Source organism: Nesoenas mayeri (assembly GCF_963082525.1).
Source record: "Nesoenas mayeri genome assembly, chromosome: Z".
NCBI classification, from domain to species: Eukaryota; Metazoa; Chordata; class Aves; order Columbiformes; family Columbidae; genus Nesoenas; species Nesoenas mayeri.
Window position 1 is genome coordinate 7,033,525 of NC_137542.1, and position 13,835 is coordinate 7,047,359.

General features: G+C 43.6%; 1 protein-coding gene across 1 annotated transcript; it reads right to left on the reverse strand.

Annotated features, from left to right (window-relative positions):
• Window positions 1-2,501: 2,501 nt before the first annotated feature.
• PTGR1 (prostaglandin reductase 1) lies at window positions 2,502-11,547 on the reverse strand (the record flags this gene model as incomplete). Its single annotated transcript, XM_080362858.1, has 9 exons — window positions 2,502-2,612; window positions 4,091-4,209; window positions 4,950-5,055; window positions 6,630-6,785; window positions 7,048-7,165; window positions 8,694-8,861; window positions 9,738-9,797; window positions 10,499-10,544; window positions 11,442-11,547. The coding sequence occupies 9 exons, from the start codon at window positions 11,545-11,547 to the stop codon at window positions 2,502-2,504; spliced, it is 990 nt and encodes a 329-aa protein (XP_080218984.1).
• Between the last annotated feature and the right edge of the window lie 2,288 nt (window positions 11,548-13,835).

Here is a 13,835-nt window from a genome sequence, read left to right on the forward strand (position 1 = left end):
GAGCTCACATAAGAATGGTATCCTGACTGCTCTGGTGGTCACCCAGCCTGGATGACCATGAAAGAAGCTAGCAGGCAGCAATGCACTCCAGGAGTAGTACCTCAGTTTCAGCAACCCACAGCTCCTTGCAGCAGTTCCCAGGGATTCCTGAGACCACCCTTGGTGTGGCAGGCCATGGTGAACTCCTCAAGGCTGGTTCTCACTGTGTCCTGAGCTCAGGCAGCTTATTCCTGCCAGCCCCAGCCTCAATTTGCTTAGGAACAGGACACAAAAGTTGGAACACCTCTAATCTAGAGACTATTTCATCTTGCATAGGCAAGACTAAGGCATTAAACAGTTAAACCGCTAGTCTAGAAATCATATCTATAAATAAATAGCTATTTAGCCAACAGATGATGAAGTCTGCAGCTGTTTTCATTTATGATTATTAAATAAACTGTTCCTCTTGCTCTCATATTATATCCTCAATGGTCTGGGATCCTAATCCGCCGTCAAGCCTACTTGCTAAGTGTAACTTAGGTACTGGCAGAGACATGGCCACGTGGACCAGAGAAAAGCAGCACACAAAGACCAGAGATGACCCATCAGAACAGCCCCAGCTGCAGGGCCACTGAGGCATTGGCACTGCACCCTGGGCAGAGCGGATTCCCTTGTCACCTTTGCAGATGTGTGCAATGGTGTGCTGCTGCAGGCGATCCCTCACACACCTTTGGACAGACAGTGGGACCACCAAGAGCTTTCCCTTCCCAGAAAGCCACCAAGTTCAGCTGCAAAGTGACAGTGTCAGCAGAGGGGTGATGGCAGCCAGCATTTGCGTGCTCACATGCCAGAGGACAGGCTGGACCACCACGGTTCTACTGATGCTCTGCCTGCAGGCACACGTGGTCACATATGGGCAGAAAGGCCTATCCCAGCACTGCATCACTGCACCCTTGCTCTCCGTGGGGCACGTTCAGCTTTGTTACACCGACTGTACTCATAGGGTTAATTTGCTTTAGCAGACAGGGGAATATAGGGAGTTTTCATGACCTTCAGCCTAGTTTGTGCCACTGACACTCTCAATCCTATGACTGTCAAAAAAAAAACCACAAACAACTTTTTTTAATACTGCCTTTTTATTTTCATTGATACATTGTGGAAAAATTCAGGTATCTCTCCATAAGCTTTAGAACTTTGATCCTGATCAAGCTCACAGGGAGAAAGCACCACGAGACCTTCAAACTGCCTAACAACACAGGATATTATCGTCATTACTCATGTGCTGGCAGCATTCCTAGTGCATAACAGAGAACTCTGATTTTCAGGAGGAAACAGCTATGTTCCTCAGTGAAGTTCAGAGGTTGGGCAGGCTCAGGAGAATTTGATTTTACAAAAAAAAATATTTTCAGGGGTTAAAACAGCCTTACAAAATCAGCTGCAACTCATGAAGCATGAAATCTATACGCGGATAGTGAGGAGAACATACACATCAATATTTTATGAGAAGGCAGGCTGAACCAGAATTAGTCCAGTTAGGATAAGGCCACTTAGGATCCCTCTTCACAAATCAATAATAAAACCTAAAAAATTAATGAAGAAGTCCTCCACAGCAGTTGAAGAAGAATCACATTCACCTTCAATATCTGTCTGTATCCCGTAGTAACAGGTTCTTGTTTTGGCTTTTTCAATACATCTAAGATAATTATTGTTACTAATCTGTGTGTCTCCCTCACTCAGCACCATGTGGGTCCTGGACACCAATTTAGCACAGCTAGGGCCAGCACATTGATCTCATCTTCCAGGAGAGCCAGGGTGAACACCATGGCAAGGTCAGCTCTCAGCTTGGACACCAATGGCCAAAGTACTCAAGGAAGTTATCTATCCATGCCACCTGTACTGTGAGATCTGCTGGGATAACTAAGTGCTTGTAACATTTTAGCCACACTGCATTAGCTGCAAAGAGAACTATAACACAAGCAAAGTATGCATTAAGAGAGTTATTTTTTTTATTTCCATTCTCTCAAAATAACAGAGATATCTACATTTCTTCTTTAAAGTTAAAAAAAAAAAAAAGAAAGCCAGCCAGTGAGGAGGCTGGGAATCCCCAAGTGTCGTTAGCCTGTTCTTTGCTCTTTGATATTAGTTTAAAAATTCCCTCTTGCCAAGTTCTGGGCCAAATCAATAGGTAAATATTAGTCATTAGATATGCCATCATTTGTCAAAATTTTTGGAATTGCTTTTCCTTTCCACAGGCCAATACTTAGAAAGGTTCAAGCTCCTATTAAATCTGTTACAGTTCTGAGAAAGTTCACTAGTTTTAAGGCTTTCTTTTTTGTGTATAGCTTTGGGAATAAGCTCTTCAAGAGCAAAGCCATTGGCATATCATTACACTTATTAGCTAAATCATTAATGGAAGTTATCATCACCAGTAAAAAGACTGAAACATGCCTTTTGATTAGTGAGTTAGAAGCACTTTACAGAATCACATTCTCCTGTGCCAGTCTCCCAGAAATACCGGATCTTCAGACTTTCACAATAGCTTTTCCGAGATTTTCTCCCTTAAACAATCCAGTGAAAGCCATTGGCATGTTCTCAAATCCTTCAGTGATGTGTTCCTGGAACTTCAGTTTTCCCTGTCAAAAGGAAGAAAAGAAATTGATGAGTTTTTGTGCACCAGCTGCCTAGTTTTCACCATTGTCCGCCCTGTATTCAGCACTGGTGAGGCCGCACCTGAAATCCTGTGTTCATTTCTGGGCCTCTCACTGCAGGAAAGACACTGAGGTGCTGGAGAGAGTTCAGAGAAGAGCAATGAAGCTGGTGAGGGGTCTGGAGCACAAGTCTGATGAGGAGCAGCTGAGGGATCTAGGGCTGTTCAGCCTGGAGAAAAGGAGGCTGAGGGGAGACCTTATCACTGTCTGCAACTGCCTGAAAGGAGGTTGGAGCATGGAGGGCGTTGGTCTCTCCTCCCATGTAACAAGTGAGAGAATGAGAGGAAATGGTCTCAAGTTGTGCCAAAGGAGGTTTAGATTTGATATCAGGGAAAACTTCTTTATGGAAAGGGTTGTTTGGCCTTGGAACAGGCTGCCCAGGGAAGTGGAGTTACCATCCTGGAGGTGCTTAAAAGACATGGAGATGCAGTGCTGAGCAACATGGTTTAGAGGTGGACTTGATGATGTCAGGTTAATGGTTGGACTTGATGATTTTGCAGGTCTTTTCCAACCTAAATGATTCTGTGATGCTCAGGAGACTAAAATTGCAACCAAATTTTCTCCAGCTTGCATGTTTCACCTGAAACATGCAAGCTGGCATGCAGCAGGGTAACTTTGCAAAACTAGGTAGGCTGTGGTGAGGATCTGCTTTCTTTGTAAGACAGAGCACACAGCAAAGGTCACTGCTATAAAAACACACCACGAGAGATTTAGTGCTACTTGGTCCTCAAAAAATAGGCAGGTAGGGGATTACTTTGTCAATGCTAGGCCTGTATTTACCCATAAGGAAGTATGGAATTGCAAATCCAAGTCATCAAAAGTCAAGCTATCCCAAATCCCCTTGTAAAAGCTAGAGCTGCTTAGCCTTTAATGTTCATACTCACAAGCTTTTCACAGCCATGAACCGAGTGTTCAACTCAGCATCCATTTAGAAAAAATAAACTTAAGAAATTCCTTATTAAGACCCTCTAAAGCCCAGGTTCCAAATCTGTTAAAACATCCATACTTGCCAGTATTTTCAGCACACAACAATGGGAATCCCTTCTCATACTACAAACTAAAGGACACTTCTGAATGAGAAATGGAGGAATCATTCTAAATATTAAACTCTTTATTGCAAGAAAAGTGTTTTCAATTACCTGGACGCATCCCTTTTCAATGCCTACATGTATCCTGGAATGTATCTACATCTACAAACTAATATTGCAGTTCTCTGCAAAGCAGAAGGGATCAGGCATGTCCACCATGGCATCAGTGTCTCCAAAAGGCTCAAAGAGCAAGTCAGGTGGAAGAGAAATATCACGCTGAGACCTCAACTCAACAGCTATGACAAGAGACTCCTTGCAAAGAGGGAAGCTATGGTGTGAGTACACCTTACAGAAAACTACTCCTTCCTTCCTTACCTCCACAACCCATTTTAGCAGTGCTTTCAGAGCTTCCTCCCGGCGGTTATACCATCTGGTCACAATAAACCCTTCCATTCTAAGCTGTTTGAAGATCATTGGAAAATGCACAGAAGCCCCTGCAAGAGAAAGGAATCAGCAAACCAGCTGCACTTTCAGTTTCATTTAAAACAAGACTGAAGAGCTTTTAGGCAGTAAAGACCACCAAATCACTTTGTTCCAGCCAGAAAGAACTGCTACTTTTTTCCAGGCAGAATTTTCAGGACAAAAGGCCAAGGATTCATGGACAGACAGCCACCCAGGGAAATAAAGGCCTGGTCCATAAAGCTGCAGGGCTAAACACCTGACACTTCTGAAAACAGTTTCATTCACAAGTGGCCTCATCTTCAGCTGAGAGTTTTCATCTGAGTCCTGGAAATACTGTTATGACAGCTTGTTTGATTAGCCTGCCATGCTCTCACGCTCTTCCTACATCTCAAAAAAAGTGACACACATTAAAAAACTGGTTCCTTCAATCATAAAAATGTGTGATAGTCTCCCCAGTCTCAAAAACCTGTCCCATTTTTAAAGTGATCTGGGAGTCCAAAGCCAGTCAGTTGTCAAAGAGAATTCAGACCTCCCATTTTTTCTAGAAGGCAGGGGCATGAGTGCACCAAGGGGCATGAGTGCACTTACAAACAGACTGTGGTCACACTCCCGCTGTCCCAGAGCAGCTCTTAGTTACCCAAATGTGCAGACATACTTATACTCAAACGGCATACGGAAACAACAATAAAATCTCAAGAGACACCCATTAAGTCAGTCTCTCTGCCATCACCAAACAGCAAATAAACTTAGACACAAGAAAGCAGTCTCATACCTTTCTGAGGCACAGTGTCATTGTACTGAGACACGGCTCCGCAGACCACAATCCTTCCAAACATCTTCATCTGGTAGACAGCAACACTGAAAAATTCTCCACCCACCTACAAGAACCGGAACACATGCAGCATTAGAGGCAATCCAGTGCTCCGCATTGGCTGCGAAAACCTGCCAACCTTGCATTGTTACATCAACACATTGCATCGAGGAGTGGACAGGTGAGTTCCAATACTCCAAAGACTCAATGGCTGCAGAAACTCTTATACTTAGTCAGCACCTATGAGGACTTCATGTCACTCTTGTAAAAATTAGTTACAAACACAGGGAATCAGTGTTATTTCTGAATCTGCTTCGCAAAACTTGGTTCAGAAGCATCGGGCAGGACTTGCCCTTAGATCCCTCTTCCTAAGGGGCATGTCTAGAGGCATTAAGAAACAGCACCTTTGCTTTTCCTCCACACCAGTCTGCACTTTTCCCTTTTCACATTACGGTGACGACAAGTTTTAATGACTCCCTTCTCCCACATAGGGATGTGCTTTACTCAGAAGCTTTTAATGGAGCAAAGCTGTGAGAAAATTTACTGCTGGGGAGAGCTCTGCACAGAAGTTGGAAGTGAGAAGCAAGGGAAGGATGTGACCATAAAACCTGTTTAAGACCTTAACAGCACAGGACATTAAATTTGGAAGGGCGAGGCAAGGAAACCAGGAGCTCCTGCCACAGAGGCAATCATTTTGTCCTGGCACCATGCATTCATATTCATTGCCAGGGCATGGCGGGTACATTGCAACCCACACAGAATGACCATGTCCTCATCCCTGGATCAGCAGACAGGCTGCTGAGAGAAAGACACGCTAAAGGTGTGATGATGGCTGTCCTTTAAAGAAGGTGGATAGCCAGGGAATTTTAGGCCAATTTCTTTTCAGCTAATACTCCTGTAACAGGTATTATATCACCAGGTATAATGCACACATTAGCTATACTAGGAAATTTAAAAAGCCAGGGCTTGTTCTCTGGCTTGAAGGTGAACTGATATGGTTTGACTGCATCCATACTGTTAAACTCTCTTAGCCTCCAAAACAAGATGGTCATATTAAAAAAGCCTATTGAGAACAGTCCAGAGCCCCCATTAACACCAGATGTACCTGGGAGAGGTTAGAAACCCTCTATGGGCCATTACAGCGACTTTACAAGTGGGTCTTGAAACTCTTTTGTTGTTAGATACCAGTGTAGCCACCTGGATTGTGTCATGTGGGGCCATCGATGCTCAGGCCTCTTCCAGCAACAGCAGAGAATGGCCTGTGGTTCAAGGTGGGGCCAGGGATGGACTGGAGCTCTCTCAGCATCAACTGAATGTTCACCGTGACCCTCACCTCCCCAAAATGTGCCATACTTTCCAGACAGTGAAAGCTGCTTTCTCTCCATTCCCAAACACCACCAAACATCCAGCTTTGCCTTTCAGTGGTTTTTCTTTCTGTTACTGCCCAAGTCAGCCAGAGAAATAAGTGTGGGAAGGGAACAGGAAAGCAGTAAGCTCTTACAGAGACCATTTCTCAATTAGACGGAACTCAATACCAAGTTCCTGGTGTAGTCTTCAATTAGATGTATACAATTTGAGTTTCTGCTTTAGTTTAAGGAAAATGACGGTCAGCTCAGGGTAAAGCCCTCTCCCTGAACTCACATTGTCAAAGAAACAGTCGTAGCCATCAGGAGAGGCTTTACGCAGCGCTTCATCCAAAGATGCAACAGTCTTGTAATTAAAGGCTTCATCAAAGCCTATGCTTTTCAGATAGGCAACCTTGTCATCTGAGCCAGCACAGCCAACCACTTTGCAGCCCTGCAAGGAAAGGAGAAAAGCATTTCTAAACACACCTTCACAACACAGGCTGACACTCACAGAGTGCTGGGTGGGGGGCTGACACTTAAAGTCAGGCTGTCATCACCATATGAGTTCCTGAGCTCTAGGAAACATTCAGCAAGCTCTCCTAGATCCTCAGGAGATTGTGCTGTCTCAAGACCTTACTGTAGGCATGCCTTCAGGGATGCTTGCCCTCTTCATCATGCATGGCCTGCAAGCATGAGCAGTCCAAGGCACTTACCCCAATTTTAGCGATCTGCCCCACCACAGAACCCACAGCACCAGCTGCAGCATTAACCAGCACCGTATCTCCTGGCTTCACTTTGCCGACCTCCAGCAGACCAAAGTATGCAGAGAGGCTGTGAAGAAAGAATGCTCAGTGAGGAATAGAAGATGCCAGACACAGAGATGTGACTTGACAACATTGAACTAAAATATTGTCACTATCAGAACAAGTTTCACTTTTCCTGGAGTCATATAATCATTTCAGTTGGAAAAGACCTTTAAGATCATTGAATCCAACCCATTAAACCAGTCCTGCCAAGTCCACCTCTGAACTATTTCCCTAAGAACCTCATCTACACACCTTTTAAACACCTCCAGGGAGGGTGACCCCACCACTTCCCTGGGCTGACAATGCCTTCCTCATTCTTCATGAAATGCAAAAATTAACCCAAACTTCTTAATTTGGCATTTTCTACAGCCGTCCCAGAAAAAAACAGATGCCCTACTGGGAAAGAGGCCACTGTGGCCGAAGACTACCTTAAGTGAAAACAGTTTTCCTTGTGCTCACTAGCCAAAAAAAGAAACACAAATCTGTAAGGTGCCAACTCTGTTACAAACTGGAGGAGAGAGTAAATCCAAGCTAGACAGAAATCAGCTGGTATCTACCAAACTGAGGCAAAGGTTAAACAATAGACATCACAAATCAAAGCTGGCAGAAAGAGATAAAAATGGTGGCAAAAACTTGCTGAACTGATGGGCACACTGCTCGTGAGGACTACTGTGCAGAGCTATGGCTACTCGGTGAACAGGAACCACTAAAGTTTAGCTCAAACAGGTTCCACTGATCATATAAATATAGAATGACATCAGGCTCCACAAGCTTCCCGAAGCAACATGAACAACTGGCCCAGAATCCCAACAGATTTTTCTTCTAACTTCTAAATTCAGGATTAGAGCTTCTCCCTGGGTCCAAACTGAAAGGATGAACTGAATCCATCTAGCAGCTGTCTGGAAAAACACACATCTTGCCTGATGTCAAAACGAAATCTGAGAAGTTCTGCATCACACACAATGTTACAATCATTTTGAAAGCCTTCTGTGTCAACACGGCTGGCCGAGTCCTGATTTCCTGTACAAACTACAGAGAAAGAGAGAAGAAATGTGAGAAGATGCTTGAAAGACTGCAGGAGTGAATAGAGATCCTGAAGCACAGCAGCTCTGTCTGCTGCAGTACAATTTAAAGGACCTCTGTTTTGCTGCATGATGTGACAGCTGTCTTTTGCCATTTTGGGGGCAAATCTGGAAATATGGTGAAAGCTGAAGAGCCCAATCAGCAAAAGCACACTAGTCCAGGTACCAGTGAAGTTTGAGTCTTTCCACTGTGGTCAATTCCAGTCTCTCCTGGATCCTCTCCCTACATTATTACAACTCTTCAAGGAAAGGAACCATAATCTTCAAGGCAAATCTCCTCTGATCTAGAGGATGGACCAAACTTCAGGCCCTCAACAGGGTAAGGCCATCTGGAATCACACATGTTCTTTACCAGAGTGAGCAGACAACATACTGGCAGAACAAGATGAGGGAAAAACATGACACAAGTATGCAGAAATATGCTGCACAGCGAAATCCAGGGGATTGCTGCCTTTGGATCTCAAGACTTACCCTGGCATGCCAACTGTCCCAAGAGCCACAGATTTGGGGAGTGATTCTGGCCAACCAGAAGGAAGAAGCAGTAGGTCTTTCCCATCAGAGATGAAATGTGTTCTCCAGCCACCATTAGCCACGACACAGGCCCCCACGGTGAAAGCAGGATTCTTGCTTTCTACAATCCTGTTTAAAAGAAGAAGAAAAAATAATACTCCTGTCAGAGACAAATCATTACTGGCTCTTCCCTCCTGTATTCCTGTTGCTCTGTGATGCAGGAGAAAGGAAATATTTTGCATCAGGACATTTAGCCCATGCCTGCTGATGCTATAGGCTTCTGATGTCTTTCCTGAAATGTCTACAGTCTGTCATCACTAGGGGTATTCTGGTGAAAGATGATTCTAGACTCAACCCTGCCCACAACAAATCCAACATTCCCACATTGATGCCGACTTTTTTTAAACTAGCACCAGTTTGGTGTGAATTCACACTAGGCTTCTGTGAGCTAGAAGGCAGGAAAGAAGATGCCAGGTTTAAAGCAAGATGTCAGAGACAGGCTGTAACAAGCAACTACCTTTTCAAACAACCTGCACCTTATTTAAAGGTTGCAGAGGTTGAAGATGGGATCTCTTGGGCTAACAAAACCAGATAGAAAGCAGTGTCTAATAACTGGGAGAAGTTCATACTTGCAGTCTCTCTACACCAAATGAAAATTCAACTTTTTTGCCCAATGGGAAAACTACATTGGGAAGGGGTAGGTAAGCAGCTTTGAAATATTGGAAACAGTCGTCCTTCTATTCATCAGGCTTGGTTGTAATTTATCACAATTAATTTGAAAACATTATTGCCAGAATATAATGATTGTATCAGATGCCTAAATGCTCTCCAAGAAGGCAAAAGAGGTTATTAGAGAAAAAACAGATTCCAGTCAATTAAAGATCAGAATACAGCTGCAGATGTAGACTCATGTCAACAATAGGTAGTGCAGGCTGCAAATGTCCTGAATGCTAGTATAGTTCTTTGAGATCTGTCAAGTGTATGGATAAGAACTGAAGATCTTACCTGGCAACTTGTGTGCCAATCATTATGTCCCCTTCCTTCATTTCCAGTTGACTGTAAGGTCTGTAACACAGGCAGAGAGATGGCTTACTGCAAGCAACTTCAAAGATGTCCCAGATTTTCTATGAAGCAGTAGCTACAGTCTGACTCAGAAAGAGAGCATAAGCAGTGACACTGAACAGATCACAAAGCAATTGTTACTTTAACGACCTAACGTGAGGTTTTCCAGGGCCAGCCACTTAAGCATCCCATCTTGAATGAATATTGGGCTAGACTGTTGGGGACACAACAGCATTAATCTTCCCAGCATGATCCACCACTCCAAGAAAGCTGAGACTGACAGTAGGGTCCACCAGACTTCTTCAAGTTACCCAGTCTCCCTTAGCTTGAACTACCACCTATTAACATGGACATATCAGCAATTTCATACTTATAATATGTATCCTTAAGTACAGGAAGCAGCTACTGCAACAGGGCTGCAGTCTCATTTGAGCCTGTTGCATTGCAGTGGAAGAGACATGACAAGGAACAACAGTAAAGTCCAATAAAAGTCTAGGGCTACAGCATTATCCTAATGCCTGGCTAAATCTGGAACAGCTCTGTGTTGAGAGTCTTGTAATTAACACACATTTTCTAAAAAGCAGACAAAGGCATCTGGGACTCTGGCAACAGGGGATGCTCCCAGTAAATGTTCTTTTGAGGTTTAAATGGGAGGTCAAATAAGATATCTCAGTGAGTAATTTAAAAAGAAGAAAAATTTATACCTCATGTAAGGATCAACACTGAGAAACACTGATTCAAGCAGCAACTCTGCAATAAAAGACAAAGTAAATTCCTAAGCATTAGCAGTACGGTAAAGCATAGTTTCCACAAGTCAGTCTTTCAGCAAAAGCTACAGGAATTTAAAAAAAAAACATATCCCATCATCCTTTAGGGAAACACTACCAGAAAGGACTACTACATTCATTAACTTTGCCTGGATTATCACTGTGTTACAAAAGGCACTTTCTATGGTGTCTCTGTAGCAGGCTAGCTTCTTTTCAGCCCTATTTTCTTTATCTGCCTCCTCTCTCTGTAGAGAGCTCCAGACCCCATAAGCAAAACAGTAATTTTTAACCCTGCTATAAAATGCCTTTCATAATTCAGCCAGCAGAGGGTGGTAAAAAACCTTGGCACAGGTCAAATTTAACTACTTTACTGCCTTAAACAGAAAGCATTAGGCTATCTTTTCTAGGAAGCCTAATCCACTTTACTGTCACTAGTTCTTGGGAAATACACTTTTAAACAAACTTTAATTTAAATTCTTATTCACACAGCAGTTTTCACCATTTGTCTCCACCTAATAATACTTTTCCTTGTCTGTGCTGCAGTGATCTAGTTAGTACAAGTTATTACTACTGTTATTATATTCGTGTGATTAAGCAATGTGAGGCTGCAAAAGGCTGCATGCTGGAGTTAGAGGAAGTCAGCCACTGTTTTAAAGGCTATTATCAGAAGGCAATGTGTCTTAAAACCCACCAAGCCCTTCAGCATATGTGCTCATGAGCAATCACCCTTCACTGCTAAGGTGCCTGGCTTGCCACAAGCCGTGCCAACCCATTTTCAAAAATGCAGGCCAGAAAACATACAAACAGTTCAGATGCACAGCCATTTGTCAGCAACCAGACAAACTCCAGAAAAAGTAAAAACAGGTGGCACTCCACTCACGTCCATCTTTTAGGTTTGGTAGCTCTATCGTTTTTAGTTCAAAGTCACTGGATTTGGGTAAACCATCAAAATGCTTCTTCAGAGCCCAGGCCTTGGCAGTCACCATCCTGCAAAACAAACAGCACGGTCAAAGAACACCTGTCGAAGAGATGCCCAGTGATGCTGGGCTGGTCGTGGGGGTTGGTTGAGACTTTATGAAGCAGAAAAGTATCTTGATAACCTGCTGCTACACAAGGCAGACTCTGCTTGCATCCTATGGCAATATTTCTGGATGAAGAAAATGTCTGAAAAGCCTCTTAATTCCCCAAGCAACCCACAGCTCCCTTCAAACTGCCAGACCTCCCTGTCTGCTGGCAGCAAGCCCTGGCATGCAAAGTCAGCCCCAGCAAGATGTACAGCTCCTGCTCTAAAGAAATTGAAGAAGGGAAAATCTACTAGTTTAAAAGAATAAAAAATCCTAGAATCAAACCAAACACACACACACCAAACCAACCACACAAATAAACACACCCCCCCCCCCCCCCAAACCCAAATACAGACACTTAAAATTCATCCTTTTGCATCGATTACATGAGATAAGTACTGAATGTAAACTTTTACAAGCTGGAACAAAAGTGTAAGAAATACAAAGGCAAGAAAGACCTCTCTCCATGACACCCCGTATGTTGAAAGAAAATATTTCTCCAGTTGCCAAGGTCAGGGCTTGGAACTGGAAGCATACTGTCACCAGCACTTTCTATACAAGGTGGAAACAAATTGTTTTACCCTCACAGCCCCTTTTTCCTTCCTATAAGCAAGCACATCAACAAAGGCAAAGAAAGAGAAATTTATACTTAGAGCAGGCAGGTGGAAACCGTGCCTTCTGTTGTAAAGGCCTGTAAATAACCTTCTGCACCAGACCCAGTTGGTGGCTGAACTACTTCAGTCACACACAGCTTCTAAAAGGCAAAACCACCCGCTTTTATTGACTGAGTAAGTACCGCCCACAGTGCATTTCCACTGGAGCAAATGTAAACCCTCAGTAAACTTGTCAAAGGGCATACTCAATGTAATTCACCTTTCTCCCACTAAGATTTGAAATCACCCTTAACAGACCGCTCTAGTTCAGCAGCCAGCCAAGTTGCACAGGAATGCAACGTGCTGAGACAAATAAGAAAACCCCACAGTCCTAGAAACCATGAAATACGGCAGTGTGGAGACTGAAATTATGTCCCAGAGCAGTTTCTTCAAATAACATTTTACCCATCCAGCCCTAAAACTCTTAACTGAAAGTGAATATAGAATTAATCATTCAATCCATCATTTAACTCAGTGAATGATCCATACATACACCACTATGACAAGGGAACGCTATAATGACATTTACAGAGTGAGATGTCTGCAGGCCCTCAAAGGACACCTGTACCCACATCTGTGCTCTGCCATCTTTGATGTTCCCAGTGCACCCACCAAAGGATCAGAACTGGTGGGGCTGGGCCTCTCCATGCTGGGACTGTTGGCATTCCAGAGCCACCTTAAGAGACAGCAGAAACCTTTGGCATGTGTCACATCCCACTCTCAGATACTAGTGAGTGGGGAGAAGTGACTCAGGTTCGTGGGTCCCCTTTGATTGGAAAACAGTACACAGAGTACTTAAGATCCACAAAGAAAAGGCTTTTATTTTGCAGCTTGGCCCAAATGGTATATGATTTGGTGGCAGAAGGATTTACGTTACTGTCGAGGGTTTAGATTGCTGGGTGACAATAAAACCCTGGCAGACATGTTGTTAACCTCCTCTCCTCCCCCCACTTCCCCCTTTTGCCCCTCCCTCTCCCCCCTTCTCACTAAGGACAGGCGATTGAGAGGGAAAGAAGGACAGAGAGAGAAGAGTTGGAAAAATTAAAAATGTTTTACTAATGCTACTAATAAGAACAGAGAAAATAATACAAAATATACGAAATCAATCTTGAAAAATCCCAGCAACTGCAGAGCCGGCACCCGAAGTCCTGGACTGGACTCTGCTGCCAACCGGAGCTGGATTCAGTCTGTCACTAGGCCTCAGTTCGCAGGGACGACTAGCAAGGTCCTCTCCTAATGTCGGCCATAAGGAAACGGGATGAGATCCTCGTGATCTCCCACTTTTATATGAAGTATTCACATGAAGGGAATGTTATACACAGTTGGTCAGTTTCTTGGTCACCTGTTTCTCGTTGCCCCTCTCGCGAGATGTGAATCTGTGCTTATCAATAAGTTATCATCCCATTGCTATGTTTACCAAGACATGTATCTGGTTCTCCAGGAAAATGCATCTAATATGAAGGCTTTAGCTGACAGGCAAATTCAGTAAAAGAGAAACTTGTTTTTTAACAAAACCAGGACAGTAACTGTAGGTTTGATTGGTAAACATTAGAAGTT